Source organism: Belonocnema kinseyi, chromosome 4, assembly GCF_010883055.1.
Source record: "Belonocnema kinseyi isolate 2016_QV_RU_SX_M_011 chromosome 4, B_treatae_v1, whole genome shotgun sequence".
NCBI lineage: Eukaryota > Metazoa > Arthropoda > Insecta > Hymenoptera > Cynipidae > Belonocnema > Belonocnema kinseyi.
This window is the reverse complement of record NC_046660.1, coordinates 4,565,116-4,590,106: the sequence shown is the minus strand read 5'-3', so window position 1 is coordinate 4,590,106 and position 24,991 is coordinate 4,565,116. Positions and strand designations below refer to the sequence as shown.

Genomic DNA, 24,991 nt, shown 5'->3' with positions numbered 1-24,991 from the left:
TTTGCAAAACAACGAGATTCCATATGTAAAATGAAACATTATTATAATATATTAATATTTAAATGCAGCTTATTTTAATGTTTATTTCAATTTATATTTATAAAAAATAATATTTTCTCCTACTTTTAATTTAAGCATTCATTTTGATTTGATAATTAGGCCATCAAAGTAAGAAACTATTGTTGCTTGTTTAATGAGTTCAACTTTTATTTAGAATTAATATGTTTATCCTTTTCAAAACCAGCTTTAGCTTACAAACCGAAAACTCAATACATTGTGACACATCAATATCAACCAATTGAATACACATTTTTGTTTTTTTGGGACTAACTTGGGAAAAATAAAAACCTGGGAAGGACTACCTTGACACCTATAGTCTACGAGATAACAAATGCATTATATAAACTCCAACTGAAAACCAGAGCATTCATTAGTAAACCAACTTTTTCAAAAATACAATCATTTGTTTTTTCTCTGCTTGGTACAACATGAAGATCGCTAATACGCTGGTCTTCAGCCTCGTGGCCATCTTTAATTATTTTGGTAAATAAAACCATAATTAACTAAAAATTAATTATTATAATATTATAATATATTCCTAGAACTGCTTGTCGACGCAATTTCTCAGGTCGCAGGACGAGAGACGGTTGCGACTCTCGCCTCGGAAGGACCGCCGTGCGCGGGTACTCAGTCGAGTATATTGCGCAATATTATGCATTAGAATTCGAAACCATTCCGTCCGCCCTGACTGTTTATATTTCGAGGGTCTAGTAGCCGCGTATGAATCGGTTTTGCTTTGAAATTTAAACTATTTTTGAAATCTTAGGCAATTGAAAATATGATTTCATCTTGAGCAAATTATTTCTAAAGGAGAAATTACAATTTTAATTCATATTTTGGTTAATTTTTAAATGCTTCTTTTTAAAATTATATAGCCTCACGTTATTCGCATAATAAACAATACAAATTATGATAATTTAGAAATTTATTATTTATTTATTATTATGCTTATAATTTTAGCTAGCAATACAAAATTATAAACGTTCAGAATTTTATTTTATTTAACTTTTAGTTACATTTTCAAAGAATCCGATTTCATTTTTTTCTATTTTCTTATAAAAAACATTACAATTAGAATTATTTATAAAATTTAAAGAAATTTAGAAAATTTAATAAATGTGTTCATCCTTGTTTTCTTTATCTTTAAAGAAAACGGATTTAACTAAGAATATCCCTCTGATTACTTTTTTCTATCATGTTTGGTAAATTCCCAAAAATAATTCATTTTTCCAACAATTTTCATAAATAAAAAAAACGGTTTGCCTATATTTTTAACTTTTCGATCACTCTTTCCTACGACATTTTCTAAATTTAATAATAATTAATCATTTAAACCATTTTTATAAACAACTACAGTATTTTACAGAATGAAGAAAACTAGTTAGTTACACCTCGGTTACTTTCCTTTTTAGTTGAAAACTTGCAGGTTTCATGGGAAATCCATATCTTTTAGTTGAAAATTGAAATATTTTATTGTAAATTCGTTTTTGCTTTCGTTAAAAATTAATTTTTCTAGCTACAAACTTAAGTCTTCCATTTTAGGTTAAAAATTCTTTTTTTTTCATTACGAAATTTTAATAAACTCAACTATTTGATTGAAAGCTTATATACTTTTTTGAAAATTCGTCTTTGGTAAAAAATTAATTTTGTTTTTTAACTAAAAAAATAACTGCCATTTTTGGTTGAAAATGTATCTTTTTCAGTTAAGGATGTACACTAGGTACAATCAATATCAAAAGTTGACTATCTTTAAAATGATTTATAAAATCAACAAAAAACATACCTTCTGTAAATCTTTATAGAGGCTTCTAAGCACGCTTAAAAAAATAATTCAGGTTAAAAATTTTTATTTAACAGCAGGTATTTAAAGGTTTAGGTTTTCCTTTCTCTTCAGGGAAAAGTTACAATTTTTATTTTATTCTAATAATCAAGCCCTCATTTTATTCTTTGAAGGAATCTCTACATTTCTATTTGGGTTAATTTTAGTTTTAAAAATTAACTGAGAAGTCATACAGTTATTATTGTTATAAACAATCATAGTTTAAATTTTAATTAACAACACCCAAATAGAAATTTAGAGAATCCTTCAACGAATAAAATGAGGCCTTGATCATTAGAATTAAATAAAAATGTTCACTTTTCCTTAAAGAAGAAGGAAAAACTAAACCTTTAAATAACTGCTGTTAAATAAACAATTTTAACCAGCATTATTTTTTCTGAAGTGTGCTTAGAATAATAGATCTTTTTTTGTCGATTTTATCAATCATTTTAAAGATATAGGCAACTTTTGAGATTGATTGTACCTAGTGAACATCCTTAAAAGATGCAGTAAAAAATCTAAAATTTACAGTCGTAATAGTCAAAATTTTGTTTTTAATTTAAGACAAGAAAACTCGAAAAATCATAACGAGTTCCCAAGTTATAACTAAAAATGTTGAAGAATTGAGTTTGCGCATCTTAACGCTTGGAAATTTTTATTCATATGTAACTCGAGAATCGTTGAAGGTTTTTTACCAATTTTCTCGACTCAAATTAAAGACAATATTTCAGAGCTTTTTTTCCTCTAAATTTGAGGTATTAACTATAATATTCCTGGGCCATACCAGCGGTTCAAGTCGAGCTGAAAAAATTCGAAAACTTCTTGAACTTTTTAATTTCTATAATTTGAAAATAAATCCGTTTCTTATTTATTTATCTCTTACAGAACTAAGTTCCCAGGATGCATCTGTTCAGCCTCCTCCTAAGAAAGTACTTGGTCCGACTTTGCAGAACTTACACGAGGCAATGGTACCCCTGCCTGCCCATCTTCTTAAATATAATAATAAGAAAGAGCGTCGCATTGATTTTATAGAAGCAGGAACATATAAATGTAAATTAAACAGTTTGAACGAAGCTTTTGGATATTATGAAGCGCCAGCATTCAAGATTTTTCACCGGTTACATGTTCTAAATCCAACGACAAAAAAGTATGAAGAGGGGACATATAATATAAATACCAAAAGCACTAGGAGTCTTAACAATGATGAAAAACAATTTTTCGAAATAAAAATTGGAAATAAAGGAAATACTGGAACTACTGAAAATAATGATGCAAATAATAAAGATACTGGAACTATTACAGGTACTGGAAATAATTCAGGTACTGGAAGTAATACACGTACTGGAAATCCTGGAACTGCTGGAAATACTGTAAACAATGGTAAACTGTAGTGATCTGGTCATTTGTAATCTTCCATATAAGCACAACTACAGTAAAAAGAGCTAAAGGGAAACACCAGCTTTTAATTTTTTTAAAAGTAATAGCAAATTATTTTCTGAATTAGAAAATTCAACATCCGTTTTTTTGTCCCAATTGATATGATAAATTGGTCAGATTTCTACCAATCAAAATATAATATATATTTAATAGATACAAATATGAAGGTGGTGGATGAAACCTTGATAAAAGGAATAAATTTTTGGATCCTATGATTTAAGCTATTATTTTTTAATAATTTAATATTCATTAGAATTAGTAGTATTCTTATTTAAAAATAATTAATTTTAAGCTATTTAAAGCAACAGGGTTTCTTAATGTCTGATTGTTTGAAAAAAATATATATGTATATCCACTCATATTTAATAAATTTTATCACTCAAAAAGCATCTTCTAGTCACTTATTGAAATCTTATGAATCTTTTTAAATCCCTTTAAATAGTGCGAAATCTTTTGAAATCGTATATAAACATTATGCAATTTTTTTTAATTACCTATAATAAAGTATGGAATTTCAACAACAAAAAACAAAGCGTTTGATTTTTTGCTTATGATTTAACAAAATTTCCTTACAGTAAAATGTTTCTACAATAAATCGTCAATATGCAACTATTAAGAAAACACTGCAAAATCAATTCTATGTAAACTATATATATTCCAAATTAATTCCATTTTTAACCTTAAAAATTAAAGAATTTTCAATTGTAAATTCTCAAAAATGAACTAATAAAAAAAGTTTAAAATTACATAGCTTTAAAATGTAAATCATTAAAATCTAATTATTTACAGTATATATATATATATATGTATATATCCTACAAGTTTTTTTCGAATATTCCAAAAAAATTTCCAAATTTGAGCAAAATCGATTAATATTCAGTGAAAAATTCAGCTTTTTATAAATCTAATATTGAAACGCGATAATATGTGACAAACAATTCTTAATTCAGTATATTGTTCAAAATTCATCAGAGAATAAGAATCAATAGTAAATTTTGAGGAATATAGCGGTTTATTAACGCTTTTTAAAAGTTAAAAAAATAATTAATCAGTAATTTAATCATACCCAGTCATTTTTTTATCTAATATTCAATTGTTCAAACGATATTAATTTGTTTAAATAATTGTTTTTTCCAATTGACTCACGAAATAAATATATTTTCTAAAATTTATGAGTTTTTAATCAATTATAACAATGAAATAATTTGTTTAATTAATTTAAAAATTATTAACAATAAAATAACAATAATAATAAAGAATAATAGTAATAAAATATTTTGTTTAATTAATTAAAAAATTATTTTAATAATACTTATTGTTCAAGTATATATTTTACTTGAAAAAACTGGTAGATGTTTAAGTAAATTAAAATTTTTTAAACAATTTTTTTGTTAACAAATTTCATTTTTGCTATTTTTCAAAAGATTGAATTATTTTTATTTTCTAATTTGCTTTTTAGTAATACTCTTAAATGTTTAAACAAATTAAAATTACTGAAAAAATGTTTTTACGAATTTGATGTGTCTTTTATTATTACAGAGAAAAAGTGCGTTATTACGTTGTTGTAACTTTTTTTTCTGGGCCGATAGAAATTGAGCGTTAATGTTTATTCCTTCATTGCCAGTGTCAGTCACACCTAAAACTTCCAAATTATTGAACGTTAAGTGTAATTTTAGATCTTTTTTAATGATTAAATTTTGAACATTTAAGATCAAATACTATGCTGATTTCAAGTTTGCAATGTAAAATTGTATAACGCTTATAACGTACATTCGAAATTTCAAAAGATTTACAATAGAAAATGTACATGTTCCTGAGATCCTGACAAAACGTTAGATACCTAATAAATTTATGAACCATTTGTTATTTCGTGATTTAAAAAAAAAGTTAATTTTGTTATTGGGTGCAATCTCTGCACTTTTCTTTTATTGGATTATTATTATTATTTGATGTATTTTGTCTGTTTTTCGTATTTTTTTTTCTTGAACTGTTTTCCTCAACACATTATTTAGACTCTTCCCATTATTTCTTTCCATTCTAAATTCTTCAATTCGATATGGTAATTTATATTACCCCAAATATTATTTTGACACTGCCCGAATATAATTTATATCTTAAATTCTTTTTTTATTGAATTTTGATTTACTTCATTTCCAGATAATTATTTTGACCTCTCCCCTGATTCTAGTTAATAAACTACTGACTTATTCAAATTATTATTATACAATATTATTTTATTTTTTATTGGTTGCCCATTTATTATTTTGACCATCCCTACCTTTTTGTTTGGTATAGCCCTCCCTTCTATAGCCATTCCGAGAATTGACGCCGCGCCGCAGGTAGGTTAGCAGGAGGGTGTAATTTTAAGACTTATTCATTAATCTCAAAGGTAATTATATATTTTTAATAGTTACAATATAAATATTACGATTACAAAACTTAAAAACTTTATATGCAGATTTTCAGAGCAATTAAAGAAATTTTGCAGCCTATCTAAAGGTTCCAAGTTCATTGACCCCTTAAAAATATCTGAATATTTAATTTTCTTCAAATTGGCCCGGAAATAATTTTAAAAGATTTAATTTTGTTTTTCAAGGAAAGAGAAAATTGAGACGGGAATAATTTATTGCACCAATTTAATTCTACCGCATTTCGTGAGCTCTGCGTGTAAATGAAGAAACATGTACCTACAACTCAAATTTACTGCATCAAGCAAACTTGTGTTCCACATATTCAATATTTTATTTCTTTTTAACAAAACAGTTAAATCCTTAGCCAAGCCCGATTAATTTTCAGCGAAAAAAAAGAAGAATGAACGCCAAAATATGAATAATTTTCAACATAAGGGTTCATTTTCAACCAAGTAGGTAAGTTTTTTACCAATTTATTCACTTTAAAAACCAAAAAAAACAAAATTTTTTACAAGCTGTTGAATTTTTAATCAAACATTTGCAATTTTAACAAAAAAACACGAACTTAAAAATAAAAGGATTTTGAAGTAAAATAAAAACGGAACAGTTCAATTTTCATTTACAAAAATTAATTTTTAACACAGAATAATTTCAATAAGACAGTTCAATGTTCATCCAAGTAGTTGAATTTTTAATTTATACATTGATTTTCAACAAAAAAATGTAATGGTTGATGTGTCAATCAAAAACCCTTTTTTCATAAAAAAATTAAGAATTTTTAATAATAGAGTGAAATTTTAAACCTTGTAAGATTTTTTAGTCAAGAATATGAAAGAAGTCAACCAAATGGTTTAATTTCCATGCCAAAAAACGAATTTTCTAGCAATTAATTGCATTTTCAACCCGAAAATATAAATTTTGGATAAAAACTGTCTTTTCTCACTTTATTTCTTATTTAATTACTTATTTTTTCATTTAATTTTTCATATTAATTCTCCTTTCTTATATCTTTTCATTCCATTCCTTATTTCTCATTTCCTTTCTCATTTCTTCTTTCTCAGTTTTTTTCTCATTTGATTCAATATTTTAAAAGCTATTTCAAACTTTCAGAAGTTTTGAAAAAATCATAAAATTATTCAAATCTTAAGAATATTTTAAAAAATGTAGATTTTTCGAAGCCTTGAATAAAAAAAAAGAAACTTTTTAAACAAATTTGACGAATTTCAAGAGAAATAAATTTTCTTTGTTAAAGTTTCAGGGATAATTTTAGATGATTTTTTCTTCTGAAAAATCGATTTTTTGACAAAATTTAAGAAGACTATAATATGTCAAAAATTTCTAAAAATATCGCGAGAAAAAACTTGAAAGATTCCAAGGAAATTGGTTTAGTTTAGAAAGATTTTTCACACATTTTAGGAAAAAATAGAATCATTTTATAATATATTTATAAGTTTTTAAATAATTCAAAATTTGAATTTATTTTGTATTAAAACTAATAATAAATAAGCACAAGACAGTGGAAAAATTGTTTTAGCGCATTTTTTCGAATTTGTACTTATGTTATTTTTTTTTATAAACCAATAATCTGGAAAAATGAGACTTTTTATAATATTATTTTAAACTGATTGTTTGTGAATCGAATAAAATTTGTTTAAATCGAACCAAATTTGTTAAATACAAGCATGAGTTTTGTTTACAGCAACCAATGAGTATTCTAAACCACTTTTTATTTGAATCAAACAATTTTCTCAGTGGATTGTCAATTTCCAATCATAACAATTAGAGAATGTTCAATTTTAAAACGTTCTAATTGAACTTTAAAAAAATTAATAAATGAATAAGAAAACGTTCAAAATAAGTACCTATACATCATTTTAATCTATGAGCATTCTAAACATTGAACCTCCAAAGCAATTTTAATACTTTGTTTAATAGTTCAATTTTGAAGATTTAGAATTAAAAACGGATGATTTGAGGGATTATAATACAAAATTGTGTAACTTTGATAATGAACAACTCAAATTTCTTAAATTTGAAAAATTTAGAATAGAAAACGTGAAAATTTGATTTTCGAAATAAATTTTTTTTAAATGTTTTCAGCCTGCCCTAAGGTTTCAAGTTCATTGACACCATAAAACATATGAATTTTTTTTCAAACTAGCAAGGAAATATTTTTAAAAGATGTAATTTTGTTTCCTAGGAAACGAGAAAATTAAAACGGGAACAATTTTATTGCACCAATTTAATGCTTCCGCATTCCGTTGTCTGCACGTAACTAAAAGCAACTTGCGATAAATATTTTCAATATTTTAATTGTGTTTTGTTTTTTTTGTGTGTATATTTCGTATATTTTAAAATTACCAAAAAAAAGGTGAATTCCAAACGAAAAATGCAGCAATTCATACCTCAACGAAAACAGATTTTATTTTAGAATCGCGAACAGTTAAATTCAGTCAAATAAGATGAATTTTCAACAGAATCATTAAATCGAAAACCAAAACCGATTCCAAAACTTGCATGTATAACAAAAAAATATACGTTCATACATACAAATATGAATTTTTATTTAGAAAGTTCGCTTTTAACCAAATAGTTGAGTTTTCTACCAAATTGTCCCCTTCCAAACAAAAAAGATATATTTTCTACAAAGTAGTTCCATTTGAAACAAAAAAAGACGAAAAAGACGATTTTTTTTTTAAATTGTTGGCTTTTCAACCAAACAGTTGTATTTTCATCCAAAGAGAAGAATTTTCAACTTAAATACTTAACCTTCGAGGAAGACAATACTAAATTTGTAATAAAATGAAATAAAAACTTTTAAGCCAATAATTGATTATTAAATTAAAAAAGAAAAATTTTCAGAAAAATGAGAAAGAGAAAAATGTCAGTGAAATTGTTGAATTTCCAAGACAAAAAGATGTATTTTCCAGAAAATAGTTGCATTTTTAAACCGAAAAAATAAGTGTGCAACAAAAAAGTTAGTTTTCAACCAAATACTTGATTTTTTTGCCAAAATGGTTAAATTTTTTAGAAGAAAAAAATTAATTTTTATGCAAGTAGTTTAACTTCCAACAAAGTTATTAAATTTTCAAGCAGAAAAGTAAAATACTCGAAAATTTTCAAAAATGTAATGCTTGATATTTCAACCAATAATATTTCAATTTTAAGTTAAAAACACTTGAATTCAAGCAAAAAAGTTATATTCATAAAAATGGTTGAAGTACACAAATAAATCAACATTCAGATTCATTCTTAATAACAAAATACTTTTTATATCAGACAAACACGTTATCTAATTTTTGGATTAATTTGCTTTCATTCCTGCTCTCACATTTAATTTCTTCTCTGTCATTTCATTTTTCACGTTTCTTATTTAATGTATCCTAATTTAACCTTTAAACCGTACCCTGGTGCGAATTCGCACCAGTGTACCGTCTGAGGGTTAAATTATCCTCCATTCCCCTTTCAGTTCTCATTTCATTTCTCCATTCGTATTTTACTTTTCATTTAATTTTTCCTTTCTCATTTTTTCCCTCCTTTCTCGTATCGTTTCCTATTTGATTTCTTATTTCTTGTTCAAATTCTCATATCACTTATCGTTTCATTTCGCATTTCTCCGATCTCACCTTATTTCCCTTTTCAAGTCTCCTTTCCCATTTAACTTCCTCTATATTATTTTATTTCTCTTATTTGACTGCTTATTTTTATTTAATTTCTTCTTTCTGATTTTATTTCTCCTTAGTCATTTTATTTCTCATTAAATTATCCTTTCTTTCTCTATTTCTTATTTTATTTCTCATATCAATTCTCGTTTCTCATTCCATTTCGCATTTACTCCTTTCTAACTTTATTTCTCATTTGATTTCACCTTTCTTTTACAATTACCCCTCTCTTATATAATTTCTCATTTTATTTTTCATTTCATTTTCGGTTTCTTATTTCATTTCTCCTGTTTTATTGAATTTTTCGTTTCTCTTTTTATTCAGAATTCGATTTGTCATTTCACATATCAATTCTCTTTCTCATTTCATTTCGCATGTTTCCTTTCTTACTTTATTTCTCCTTTCTCACTTTATTTTTCATTTCATTTCTCCTTTCAAATTAGATTACTCATTTCACTTCTACCCTAAATTCTAAGTTCTCATTTCATTGTTCACCTTTCTTATCATATTTCTCATTTAATTTCTCCTCTTTGATTCAATTTCTCATTTTATTTCTAATTTAATTTTCCCTTTCTCATTTTATTTCTCGTTCCTCCTTTCGTTTCTCATTTCATTTATTTATATCATTTCTCCTTTAATATTTAATTTTTCCTTTTATATTTAAATTCTCCATTGTCTTTTTATTCATAATTCGATTTGTCCTTTATCATTTCATTTCTTACTTCTCATCTCATTCCTCATGCCAATTTTCTTTTTTCATTTCATTTCGCACATTTCATTTCTCAATTTATTTCTTACTTCATTTTATTTCTCCTTTCATACTTTACTTCTCATTTAACTTTTACTTTCCTATTTAATTCTTCCTTGGTCTCTTATTTCCTATTTCATTTCTCCTTTCTCGCTTTATTTTTCACTTCCTTCTTTTCTACTTATTTTATTGCTCATTTATTTTTTCTCTTCTCTTTTTATTCACAATTTGATTTGACCTTTCTAATTTCAATTCTTATTCCTCATCTCAATTCTTCATTCTCATTTTTTTCTGCTTTCAATTCTCCTTTCTTAATTTATTTCTCTCTGAATTTTTGCTCTCTAATTTAAATTTTCCCTTCTAATTTCATTTTTCCTCTCTCATTTAATCTTTTATCTCTAATTTAATTTCTCCTTTCTTGTTTTATTTCTCACCCAATTCCTTTTTATCTCATTCCACTTCTGCTATCTAATTTGAATTCATTTCAAATATTTCCATCATATCATAAGTACATTTTTAATTCAACACTCGAAGTGAATGCTAAATAGTTACGACTAGAACTAACATGAAGAAGAAGAAAATTCTTTTATGACTCAACGAGTAAAAATGTACTAGGAGTAATTGTAAATGGAAGTTTCACTCTCGTATCTCACTTTATGACGGACTATTCTGTGAAAATGTAGTCACTTAGCCTTATCACTATCGATTAATGTTTTTATCCTTATTTTTCCCCTCAGCCATGAGTCAGACTTTACTCATTCGGAGTTTACCCTGACCGAAATCGCCACTCTTGGAAATAATTCATATAATCTCCATCTTGACATCTTTTCTTTTAACGCTATTTCGTCACGCACAAAAATGTCAGCTATGGGGCAATACGAATTTATAGGTAATCTTGAATCTAATAAAAACTTCAATAATTATACTTTGAAAGAAGGCAAAAAATTCTGCCGCCTACAATTTTCGTAAAATGTTCAATTCCTTGTTTCTTTTTTTATATCTAAAGTGAATTAAAATTAGAAAATTCACTAGATCTGCGATGTTGTAATTTTTTTCATACACTAGCTTCATCAATATTGTGCGCTACTTGATTTTTTCCTAAAATATTAAAAAATCATTAAAAATTTTAAAATTTGCCGCAAAATCTTACAGTATTTTTCTCGAAATTTTTAAAATTATTTTTAATTTATGTTATTTTTCTATACAAATTAATTTTTCAAAATACAAAATTGTCTAACAGTGTACTAGGAATCTTAAGAAAATCTGTTATGCTATTCTCTCGAAACCTTTCAAAATTCTAAAAAAATTTCTACACTGGTTTTAGAAATTTTCAAAAATCTACATTTTGTCTTGAATTCTTTAAAGTCTTCCAAATTTTCTTTGTTTAAAAATTTTTTAAAAACATCTAAAAATTATAAAATTATTCAAATTTTTCCTATATTTTTTTTAATCCTGCAAAATAAAAAAATTAATTGTTTTAAAATCTTTGAGTTTTGAATTTTAAAAAAATGGTGATACTCTTGAAACTTTTCATAATTGTAGAAAGATTGTTTTTTCCAAATCTTCAAAAATCTACAGTTTATTAACAAAAAAAATAATATCTTCTCAAAGTGTAGAACTGTAGATTGTTTTCGAAACTTCTTAAAACTTCTAAATATCTTTTGAAATAATTCAAGGTTTCCTAAAATTTTTTAGTCATATAAAATTAAAAAAATTGCCTTAAAATTTACCAGATTCTTTTTTGGAAATTTGTTTAATCTTTGAAAATCTTATTAAAAAATTCTCTTGAAAGTCTTAAAATTCTTAAAAAGCTTCAAGTTTTTTGTTCTAAATTTTCAAAAATCAACAGTTTGGTTAAAATGTTTTGAAATCTTTTCAAGTTGTACATTATTTTTCAATAATTTTGAGACTTCTAAATATCTCATAAAATCACTTAGATTTTGTAAACATGCAAAATAGAAAAATTTAAATTCTTTCAAATTCATTTTCAAAAAATTAACTAAAATCATTCTTATAAACTAGTTTTGTAGTAGCATTCCAATTTCTCTTAATCGCCTGTATATAATCATATAAACAAAATCAAATTAAAAAATCGTTGATTTTGTAAAATTTGGTTAAGTTAAAAGAAAAAAAATTCTGCTTCAAAATAATTAGTTGTATTCAAAAAATGTTTAAATAATAGTTGTAGATCTCCATGTAGTGCGCCTTTTGTCCCCTTTTTACTGAAGCAAGTTTTCTTGAGAAAAATCGAAAAAAATGGAAAAAAAAACCCACCATTTTTGACCCTGAAAAATTTTAATTGGATTGTTATCTCAAATTTTAGAAAAATCAATTTAAGAACAAAGTAAAGTAAAAAATAAATATTTGAAAAAGAAGAAGAAATGACTGTCAAGCTCATGTCAAGCTTCATGAACTTGGCTGGAAGCCTTTGGGGAGTTGGATCGAAAAGAAGCTAAAAATAAACTGTGATCCGTTACACAATTTGTAAGAGACACCTTCCCCCTCCCCCTGTAGGGTACAATGATTTCAATTTTAAACTTGGCATTCACTCACACATCGTGCGAAAGAAAAAGTGTCGTCGATGACCCGAGGAATGACCTCCAGATATGCCATTTAATAACAATTAAATAATGCATATTAAATATAGATGTTTAAATTTAAATTTCATAATTATAAACTTCTGTAAGAAATAGTTTAGATTTAAGACAATTAATTTTGCAAATTCAAGGGATAACAATTTTTTGTAATTAGCTTTTCATTCTCTTATTGTTGATCACGTGACTCATCATATTTTATTTTAATAAGTTTTTGTTATTCATAGTTTTACGTGACTGATGGAGACATTATTCTTTTTGGCATTTTTTCTCTGATTATTTATTAATTATTTTAATATTAATTTCTATAAATTTTTTTACGACTACTGCATTCCTTTCCTACTGCATTTTTTCATTTTTCAACTTTTATGAAAGAATTTTAAAAATTATCATCAATTTCTTTATTTAAATTTGCTAAACTACCTCTATTTTTTGTGATATATTAAGCGATATGGTCTTTTACCCATTCTTTTCCTTTATTTTTTCGTTATTTTTCAAAAAAATTTAATTTTTTAATAAATGCATTTTTTCATGTGTTTAATTTGCATTTAAAATTTAAAAATATTTTTTTAAATTTTGATATTTGAAGATTTCAAACAGAAAGTTTGAAGTCTAGATGAAAATAAAAAAAAATACTGAAGAATCCTGAGAACATTTTCAATTAATTTTAATTTTTAAATTTTCTGTTTTGAAGAGAATTTAAATTTTGAATAATTAATTTGTAAGAGAATATTTAAAAAAATAACAAAAATTTCGAATAATTTTAAAATTTATTTAAGAGTTTTGGAGAAAAAAATTAATAATTTAAAATTTGATAAGATTTCAAAAAATGTAATACAAAATGTAGATTATGTAGATTTCTTAAAACATCGAAATAAAAATCCAGATGATTTTTTATTTTCAAAAAATTAATTTTTAGCAACTTTTTAAGAATGTTGAAAAGTTTCAAAAGAATGACAAAATTTTCTGAAGATTCCTAGGAAAGTATTAAATGACTTTTCATTTTAAAAAATTTACAACAAAACATAGATTATGTACATTTTTAAAGACCTCGAATTAAATTGTGAAGCTATTTAACAATTTTGAGATGTTTTAAACAAGCAAAAAAACGTTCAGAACATTACTACAAAAATTTTTTATGATTTTTTATTCTAAAAATATTAGGATTTTAAAAATATTTTTAAAATGTAGAAGATTTCAAGGTAACTTCTTATATATTTGAAAGATTTTTAATCCGCTTTATTCAGCTTTCAAAATTTCCAATTGGATGTCGCATTTCGTGTTTACGATGAGAATGTAAATTGCGCGAAAAAAATGTGAAAAAATTCTTAGCTGCCTTCTAAATATACACCTTTTATTAAATCAAGAGCCATTTTATGAAACGTTTGAGACGACTGTAATATCCCGAAATATAAAATTTCCGACAGTGAGTAATTCTCCAAGAAGAAAGTAAATATAATTTAATTATTAGAAATACAAGAATCAAATATTTTGATCCAAGAAATTTGTTTAATTTCGTTTTTTTTTTCAAAATCATTGTTTAAATTTTTTTAAATTTCTATCAAAAAAAAATCCTTAACAAAATAGTTATTAAACAGTTGTATTCTTAACAAAACAAGATGGCATTTCTACCAAAAAAATTAATGTTCTAACCAAAAAGAAGAGAATTTTCAACCACAAATGAAACAGTAAAATTTGCAGTTGATATAATTAATTTACAACCAAATACGATTAACTTTGAAAAAAAAAAACAGTTACATTTTCAATAAAAAGATGAATTTTTAATTAGAATCATAAATCTTCAATGAAAAAAATCGATTTTAAAACACAGAATTAAACTTTTAACCAAAATGAGGAATTTTCAACAAAGATTACTTTTCAACCAAAAAAGGCAAAACTTTAACAAAACTAGAGACATGCAATTTCTACTGGAATTTTGAATATTAAAAAAAAACAATTTAAGTAGTAGAATTTTGAGCCAAATTTCTGGATTTTCACCAAAAAAAAAGTTAAATAATCCACAAAAAATGTGAAAATTCATTTTTAACTGAAAAAAAACTAATTTTTAATGAAATAATTAAATTTTCGAATAAAGAAATGAATTTTCAACTAGAATGATTAACCTTTAACCAAAAAAGTACATTTTGAACCAAGAAATTTAACTTTGAACCGAAAGATTTTAATTTTTATTTCAAAAATATAAATTTTCAACGAAAAATGTTAGATTTAATATTTCAACCAGCAATGCAGATTTTAATTGTAAAACAAAAAAACAGTTCAGTTGAAAGTTGGTAACTTTTTTATAGAAAATTAAGCTTCTTCGGTGAAAATTAATTTTTTAATTTATTAAAATTGAACTACTTCACTGGCAGCTGAAAAGATATATTAGGTTTAGTTGAAAAATTATCTTCTTGGATTTAAGAAAGAGTTTGAAGTATTCCATTTTTAATTAAAAATGTATGCTTTCTGGTTGAAAATCTTACTATGTATTTTGGTTGAAAACTTATGTGTTTTGTTAAAAATTCTACTTATTTCGTGGAAAATAAAGATTCTTGATTGAAAATTGAACTATTTTGTAGCAAATTCATTTTTGTTTTAGTTGAAAATTAATTATTTAATCTGAAAATTCAATTGTTTTAATTGACATTCACGTTTGATTTGAAAATTCAGCTATTTGTTTAAAAATTTACTTTTGTGGTTGAAAATTAATTTTCTTGGTTAAAAATTAATTTTTTTCTTGTTCAAAATTAAGTTCTTTTAAAAATTAACAATTTAACTGAAAATTTGTCGTTTTTGGTATAAGATGAATCTTCTTATAGTTGGAATTGTTTTCAGCTGATCTACTATTTAATTTCTAATAAAAAATTTATCTCGCTTAGTTAAAAATTCGTCTTTGTTAGTGCAAATTAATTTTCTTTGTTGAAAATTATTTTTTTTTCAGTTAAAAGTTCGTAATTATTGGTAAAAAAAACTTCTTTGTTCAAAATTATTGTTTTCAGCCGAAAATTCAACTAATTCACTTCTAATTAAAAACTGAACGTAATTATTTTAAAATAAGTTTTTTTTCAAAAAACTAATCTTCTTAATTGAAAATTAATTGTTTTAGCTGAAATACAAGTATATACAAGTATTCCATTTTTAATTAAAAATGTATCTTCTTTTCTTTTAAGTTGAAAAATCATGAAATTTATAATGCAAATAACAGGCAGTTAATTAATTAATTAGTTAATTAATTGCAAATGTAATTACTCTGTAGAAAACTCATTTTCTTGTCGGAAATTAAATTTTTTAATTGGAAATTTAATTATTCCACTTTTGGTGGGGAATTTATCTTTTGGGGTGAAAATGTAACTATTTCGATAAAATTCGCATTTTTGGTTACAAATTAAGTTTTTTCATCTTTTTTGCAGAAAATCCCGTTTCTTTATCAATGATAATTCCAAAAGCTAATTTAATTGGAAACTGAAAAATTAATGTTAATAGTTGAAAATTCATATTTTGGATTCAATATTCAGCTAAAAATTAGGTTAAAAATGTATTTTTGGTTGAAGATTCATCATTTTAGTTGGAAACTCGTCTTTTGGGTTGAAAATTAAACTACTATTTGGTTAAAAATTAATTTTTGGGTTGAAAATGCAGTTTTGTGTTGAAAATTTAATTACAAGGTATTTTTATTATTAGTCAAATGTAATTATTTAGTCGAAAATTCATGTCATTTGGTTAAAAAATTAATTTTTTTAACTGAAAATCTAACGATGCCTATTTTGGTTGAAGATTTATTTTATATTTAATTTTTAATGTAATTTTATGAAATAATTATCCTTCTACTTTGCTAACGGCCATTCTTAAAGATAAAGTAACTGAAAACTGAAAAATTAATCTTTTTAATTGAAAATAATTAATGCTTAGATTTTAAATTCAACTAATGAGCGAAAAAATAATGTATTTTTGTTCGAAGATTCATAATTTTAGTTAAAAAATTCAACTGCATGGCAGAAACCCGGTAATGTTTTTTAGAAAAATGAGCTAATTTGTAGAAAATTAATTTTTTTAGTCAAAAATTAATTTGTTTAGTTGAAAATTCAACTTTTCCAGTTTCAATAAAAAAATGTACCTTACTTAATCGACAGTTCGTCGTTTTTGGTAAGAAATAATTTTCTTAATTGAAAATCAATTTATTTATAGCTGAAAATTAAACTATTCAACCTGTAATTAATTTTATTTTCCTTTAAAATTGGTTGTTTTTCGATTTTAGGTTGAAAATGCATAATTTTTAGTAGAAAATTAATTTTCTTAGATGAAATGCAAGTTTTTTATTATTAATTAAAAAATTAGGTTTGAGTTGAAAAATATACTTATTTGGTAGAAAATTAATATTCGCGATTGATTCAATTGAAATTCAATTATTTTACTTAAAAATTCATCTGTTGAATTTTCAATTCAACTACATATTAAGTAAAAAGAAACTTTTTTTGCTTTGAGATTTAAAAGTATTGACTGAAAATTCAACTGTTTTGTTAAATTCATTTTTGTTTTGGTTGTAGATTAATTTCGTAAACTGAAAATTTAACTATTCCTATTTTTATTGAAGATTGATCTTTTTTAAAAGAAGATTTAACTGTTTTTGGAAAATTCATGTGTTTATTAAACATTTCATCTCTTTTTGTAAAATCACAAATTGAAGTACTTAGAAAATAAATAAATTATATATAAAAATTTAAAGAAAAAAAAAGTTAACAATTCATCTTGTTGAAAAATTCTAATACTATTTGGTTTAAGATTAATTTTTGGGTTAAACATGCAGTTATTTTGTTGAAAATTTAACTATTCAGTTGAAAATTCATTTCATTTTGTTTAAAAAATGTTGTAAGCTAAATATCTAACAATTCCTATTTTTATTAAATATTTATATTTTTTAATGGAAAATTCAACTGTTTTTTTTTAATTCATGTATGTTTTAAAATTTGGTCTGTTTTGATAAAAAATTAATTTTCTTGGATAAAAATTCATCTTTTAGGTTGAAAATTAAACTACTATTTGAATAAAAATTAATTATCTTGGTTGACAATTCACTTTTTCGGTTAAATATGCAGTTATTTTGTTGAAAATTTAACAAGCAAATATTATGATTTAACTATTTATTTAAAAATTAATGTCTTTTGTTTGAAAATTTATTTTTCAAACTGACAATTTAACGATTTCATTTTCGAATAAAATAATTAGATCATTTTTAGTAGAAAATTGAACTATTTGGTGAGATTTTTTTCTCTTAAATGAGAAAGGATAAGTATTTTATTTCAATTTATATTAACTGAATAATTTTGCGTATAATTTTTTAATTAAATTTAATAATAATTTAATGAAATATTTGTCCTTTTGCATTCTCGGAATGCTCATTGCAAACTCCAATTGAAGTGGAAACTGTCTGTTTTTAAAAGAGAAACGATAAGTGAATATTTCCACAACAAACGGCTATCCTGTGTAAGAAAACAATATTCCGTTTTTTATCTCGAGTTAAAACTTCACACTCTAGAAGGTTATTCGATAAACCTTTAATTAAGAAGCTCTTTCGAGACTCGGCGATTTAATTAACTAATAAATAGTCTAGAAATGACGCAAATAAACGTACGACTCGTCATTTCGCATAACATAAAACTGAAAACTCAAGGACGTCTAGCTGATGTCACTCGCCGTGACTGGAAATGTTCGAGGAAAGGAAAAAAAGGAATGGAAATATAAATGATTAATTTTAAACGCCTGAAATAAGGAGTTGTTAAATACGAAAAAGGTGAAAGAGTAAAAACTAACCTATATCTGGGATCCAGCAGTCTCTGGCAATTCCAGGCAAGTTGGAGTGCCAAAGAGGCGAATGTTGATGAAATAATTCCCATAATGATTTTTCTCTTCTCTGGGAGTCAATCCCATGAACACTCACAAGTCTGATCACTGATCACTGATTCTTAGGTTATGTTGATTCTTATTTCCACTTTTTACAACTTCACAATTCTCCTATATCTTTCACAGTAGCACATACGAACTGTCTTTTTTCGATAAATTCTAGATCTCAGGACCTGAGATTTGAGAACTATCTGCCCAATATAAATAAGGATCTTTGAAACTTGGAAAAAGGGGAAAACAGAGATCGGGATATTTGAGTCACAAAACCGAATTGACACGCGCAAATCGCTTTCACTAGGCACAATAATTCACTGTTTGTAGGTTATCGCTGGGAATGAACTTGAAGAGAAGGTTTTTCGCGGTTGGGAAAGAGTCAAGTGTTCTTTTGAAAACGTCACCTCCAAAAGCAAACACTCTCGATTTCGTATGGTTTCGTAGGAGTAGTAAACTGTAGAGTCGTCCAGTGTAGTAGCAGCAGGGTGACCAGTGTCAGTCAGGAGAGCAGACACTATTTTGTTGAGTGCAAGCGCACTCGTCTCGTCTCGATGACACCCGCTCGGACCTAACCTAACCTAACCCGAATTCCCAAGAACCTAACCTCTACTTACGCCACGCCACTCACGCACATCTCATTTTCCAAGAAGTTTCCCCCACCCCAGTCCCTGGCGAAAGAGGCGCGGTGAGAATCAAGAGCTGATTGTATTCTCGGTTCTCGTCAGTCACAGTCACCACGTGGATGATAATTGTATTTCAAGATTTTCGTGAGTTCACTCAGTGCACCTGCACTCGATCTCGAACGAAACTTGTTTACACTTTATTTACATCATCATTTTTTATTTTTATTTGTGTCTTGATTTTTATTCACTTTCCTCAGGGTCTCAGGCCTTGCCTTACTTTACCTTGCCGGGAACTGGGTTTCAACATTGAAAAAGCGACCATGGAAAAATGTATGAAAACAGAAAAAGAGCCTACCGAACATTTTTTTAAATTGTAACAAATATCCCCCCCCCCCTCTATACTCTTAACTGTACGTAATTTTTAGTTTCCAGAAGTTTTTTGCTTTTTATTGCTAACTAATTGTTTTTTTTTCATTTTTGTTGATCAATAACATTCAAATATTGTTCTTCCATTCTTATAATATTTTTTAACACAGAAGCTTTTATAAACGGAATAAAATAGTTATTTTAAATACATATTTTCGAGTTTATTAAGTTATTTTAAACAATAAAAAAGTCTTCTCTACTATAAAAGATGGATTTTAAAAAAATACTTGAATTTTTAAACTAAAAAAATAATGTACTAACAAAAAATGATCATACTTTCTATTTAAATCAAAAAGATAAAATGTATTACTTTTTTTCAAAACTGTTGTACCTTCAAGCCAAAAGACGAATTTTCTCTATGAAAATTAATTTTTCAAACCAAAAATATGACTTCAGAAAAAATTTATTTTCCACGAAACTGATGCATTTTTACACAACAAAAATGAAATTGCAAACCCGGAAAATTGTTTTTTTTTACCCAAGAAAGATAATCCTCAACAGAAAAAGATCAATCCTAAAATAGGCTTTTCCACTAAACAGTCAAATATTCAATATTAAAGAGCTGAATTTTGAACTAAAAATATAAATATTCAAACAAAAAAATGAGTTCTTAACAAACTGATTCAAAAAAAATCTATCAAATAAAATAGATGAACAATCAATTAAAGAAGATTAATTTCAATCAGAAAATGGCATTTTCATTAAAAAATGACATTTCTACTAAAACAGATGATTTTTTAAATCAAAAAGATAAATTTTGAAGGAAAAAAAATAGTTGATTTTTCTATTTAAGAAGATTGCAATTAAATTTCCACTAGCAAAATATAAATTTTTAATCCAGAAATAAGTTTCTAAAGAAGAAATTGAATTTTTAAACCAAAAAGACGAATTTTGACCAAAAAAAGGATGAATTTTTAACAAAACTGTTGAATTCTCTATCAAAAAGTTAATTTTTTCCAAAACAGATAAATTTTCATTTAGAAAAATGTTTGGAACGGTTTAATTATTATTTTAAAAATATTCCAGTTGACTTTTCAAGTCCAAAATATTAATTTAAAAGAAAAGGTGTCTAAGAAAAAATTTAAATTTTTAATCTTAAAAGAAGAATTGTTGCAGCCAAAATGAATGATTTTTTAACAAAATTGTTTAACTTTCTGCCAAATAGTTGCGTTTTTATCCATAAAAGTTGAAATTTGTACTAAAACGCAGAAAGTTTTAATACAAAAAAAAGATACATTTTATTTTTAAAGTTGGATTTTCAATCAGTTACATTTTTATCCATAAAAGTTGCAATTTCCTTCAAAACAGATGAATTTTTTATTAAAAAAGGGGGGGGGGAGAATCCAAAACATAGTGCAATTTTTATCTAGAAAGGATTTTAGTTCTCTTTTTAACCCCAAAATATTAAATTTAAACAAAAAGTAAATTTTCTACAAATTATTTTAATTTTTAACAAAGCAGCAGAATTTTCAACCAAAAAGTATGATTTTTCAAAAAATTCTGAATTTTCAACCAAACAGTTGTATTTTTATCCAAAAAAGATGTCATTTCTGCTAAATCAAGTGAGTTTTAAACTCAAAGAGACAAAATTTCGAAAAAGAATTGAATTTTGAAACGAAGCTTTGCATTCTATTTAAGAATGATGAAATTTCTGGTAAAACATGTGAATATTGGAAGAAAAAAACTGTAAAAAATAGTTTGAATTTTCTTCCAAAGAAGATTCCAGTTTACTTTCGATATACAAAAGGAGAATTGTAAACAATAAATTAATTTTCTATTGAATAATTAAATTTTTAACCATAAAGTATGACTTTTTAACAACTTTGTTAAATTTGTAACCAAGCAGCTGCACTTTTGTCCAAGAAAAATGAAAATTATACTAAAAGAGGTGAATTTTAAGTCAAAAACTTTATATATCAATTTATATGAATTAAACTTTTAAGTCAAAAAATAAAATTTACGAATTGAAAAATTCTTAAATAATTTAATTTATGATGAATAAACTTCTCTAATATTTATAAAATTAACGAATTTGAAAATTCCCGAATTATTTAAATTACCGGCAGAAAATTGCCGAATTATGATATATCCGAGATAAAAAGATTCCCTAATTATAAAAGTTGTGAATTTAAACAATTAGAATTTGTTTAAAAAATATGATTTATTTATTAAAGATACAATGATCAGGTACTTTGATGAAAAGTCTTATTTATAATTTTTAGAGTTTCTAAAATTATTGTTTGAATTTATAATAACAATAAATTGAGGAAAAAATATATTTAGGCATGAAGAATTTTTTTCAATTATTGCTGCTTTAAATTAAAATATTTCATTATTCGGGAATTTTCTAGTTCAGATATTTAATAATTTAACCATTTTCTTTAGGGAATCTTTTTAAAATTTTATTATTCCGAAATTTTACAGTATTGGGAAGTTTGTCTTTCATGATTTTTCAGTCGTCCCTTATAAAACTCCCAAATAATAAAATTACCGACAAAAAATAGCCGAATTATGATATATCCGAAATAAAAAAATTCTGAATTATAAAATTTCTAAATTTAAACAATTAAAATATGCTTAAAAATATTATTTATTTATTAAAGATACAATTATCAAATATTTTGATGAAAAAACTTGTTTAATCATCAGGGCTTCTAAAATGATTGTTTGAATTTAAAATAACAATAATTGAAAAAAATATATTTCTACATAAAGATTTTTTTCAATTATTGCTATTTTAAATTCAAATATTTGATTATTCGGGAAATTTCTTATTCGGATATTTTATAATTTGACAATTTTCTGTTGGGAATTTCCAAATTGACTTTATAAAAATATTATTTATTTATTATAACAAGAATTAAAAAAGATGTATATTTCTGCAAGTAGATTTTTTTCAAAAAAATATTGCTATTTTGATTTCGCATATTTGATATTTCGGAAATTTTCTAGTTCGAATACATTATAATTTGAAAATTTTCTTTTGGGAATTTTATTACTGCGAAATTTTCAACTTCAGTAATATTATAAACACTAGCGAATTTTATTATTCCGAAATTTTATAGTATTGGGAATTTTATCTTTAGTGATTTTTCAGTCGTACCGTATAAAATCGCCGAAAAAAATGCCGAATTATAATATACCCGAACTAAAAAATTCCCGAATTATAAAATTTCCCATTATAAACAATTTAAATTCCTTTTATAAATATGATTATTTTATTTTTCTTGATTTTCCAGTTGTCTTAACAAAACACGGTTTGCAGTCAAATTAGCTGTTCGAAATGCCATTAAGAAACCATAGGGATAAATATTTCCTAAAATTATTATATAATAAAATGAAAGAACAAAATATAAATGTTTTCTATTCATATAAATTAAAATAAAATACCTATCCTTCCTCATTTACAAGAAAAATTTTCAACAAAACAGTTAAATTTCTAATTTAAAAAACTAGTTTCCACTTACTACAAAAAATGAACTGAATTTTATACCAAAAAAATTAAATTTCAGCCAGGTATGACGTTATTAAATTTTCAGTCAAATGAAATAAATTTTCAAATAAATTGTTAAATTTTTAATTAAAAAAGCTGAATTAAAAAAAAAGAAAGTATTTTCTACGAATAGAATTAATTTTCAACCAAAAAATAAAATCTTAACCAAATAGATCAATTTTCAACACAAAAAATGAATATTCAACTTGAAAGATTAATTTTTTTACAAAAAATACAAAATAAAAAAAAGGACTCTTCAACATTATAATTTTAGTTGAACATTTGGTTAAAAATTGGTCGTTTTTGAGAAAATTAGTTTTCTTAGTACAAAATTAATTGTTTTAGTTCATAATTTAACTCTTCCACTTGCAATTGAAAATTTAAAGTTTTAGTTGAAAATCCAATTATTTATTTGGTTGGCAATTCAGCTGTGTCGTAGAAAATTTTACACTTTAATTAAAAAATTAATTTCTCAGTTTTAAAATTTAACTATTTTTTTGATAATTTATTTTTTCTTGTACAAAAATAATTTTTCAATCTGAAAATTATGCTATTGTTTTGAAAATTGTTTTCTTTTGTATTTTATGATAAAAAAGATCATTTGTAACCAAAAAATTATACTTACATTTTAATTAACACATTAACATAACACTTTCCGCTAAAAAATATAATTCCTAATTAAAAATGAAATGGTTTAATTTTTATCTGAGAAAATTAAGTTTCAAATATGAAGAATTATGTTCTACCAAAAAAGTCGAATTAAAAAAAAACGTACATTTTTAATCAAATAATTAAATTTTTAGCAAAAAAATAATTTCCAACTAAGAAGATTAATTTCTTAATGAACAAGATAAATTTTCAACCAAATAATTGCATTTTCAGCAAAAAAAATTCAACTTAAAATGGATTAGTTAATTTTTTAGTTTGAAAATTAATGTTGATGAAAAGAAAAAACAAATTTTTAATAAAATAGTTTAATTTCGAATCCATAAAATAATAAATCTCCACCAAAAAAACTAATAATAATTCTTAACTAAATAATTAAATTTTCAAACCAAAAGATAAATTTTCTTCCAAAATCTTGAAATTTTTAAGCAAATATTTGAATTTCAAAATAAAGAGATAAATTTTGGTTAAAAATAGAATAGTTGTATTTTCAGCTAAAAAATTAATTTTAAACTAAAAAGAAGAATTTTCTACTAAAAAAATCATATTATCAACAAAGCATGCGAATTTTTTACCAAATAACTGAATTTTCATGCTGAAAAAGATAAATTTTCAAATAAAAATTGAATAGTTAAATTTGGAGATTAAAAATTAAATTTTACGTTAGAGAATTTCATTTTTAACCATGCATTTGCAATGAATTGCAATTTGCAATGCATTTGCAATGAAGAAAATTACTTTTTCTACTGAAAAAAGTCAAATTTTCAATAAAATATTTAAATTTTTAAGCATACGGTAGGGATTTAATTTAAATAGACAAAGTTTCGTTACAAATAGAATATATAAATTTTCAGATAAAAAATTAATTTTTAACTAAGAAGAATACATTTCTAATGAGAAAGTGAAATGTCCAATAAAACACGCGAATTTTTTATCAAGTTATTGAATTTTCATAATAAAACAGATACTTTTCCAAATAGAAATGGAATGTAAATTTAGGATTTTTAATGAAATAATTAAATTTCACATTAGAAAATTTTATATTTAATCAAGAGTATAAACTTTCAATGAAGAAAATTAATTTGCTACCAAAAAAGTCGAATTTTCGGTTGAAAAGAAAATATAAAAAAAAATCTTCTAGCGAAAACGATGAATTTTTA

At 24.5% G+C, this 24,991-nt stretch overlaps 2 protein-coding genes across 2 annotated transcripts in view; both read right to left on the bottom strand.

The window, feature by feature from the left end:
• The window catches only part of LOC117170529, a 406,469-nt gene extending 387,253 nt beyond the window's left edge, over positions 1 to 19,216 (bottom strand). The window contains exon 1 of the mRNA XM_033357320.1: positions 18,540 to 19,216. Coding sequence (XP_033213211.1) covers positions 18,540 to 18,622 — 83 coding nt within the window. The 5' untranslated portion in view covers positions 18,623 to 19,216. The remainder of the gene's footprint in view (positions 1 to 18,539) is intronic.
• The window catches only part of LOC117170525, a 49,435-nt gene continuing 43,381 nt past the window's right edge, over positions 18,938 to 24,991 (bottom strand). The window contains exon 4 of the mRNA XM_033357314.1: positions 18,938 to 19,201. Within this exon, the coding sequence (XP_033213205.1) occupies positions 18,938 to 19,201 (264 nt within the window). The remainder of the gene's footprint in view (positions 19,202 to 24,991) is intronic.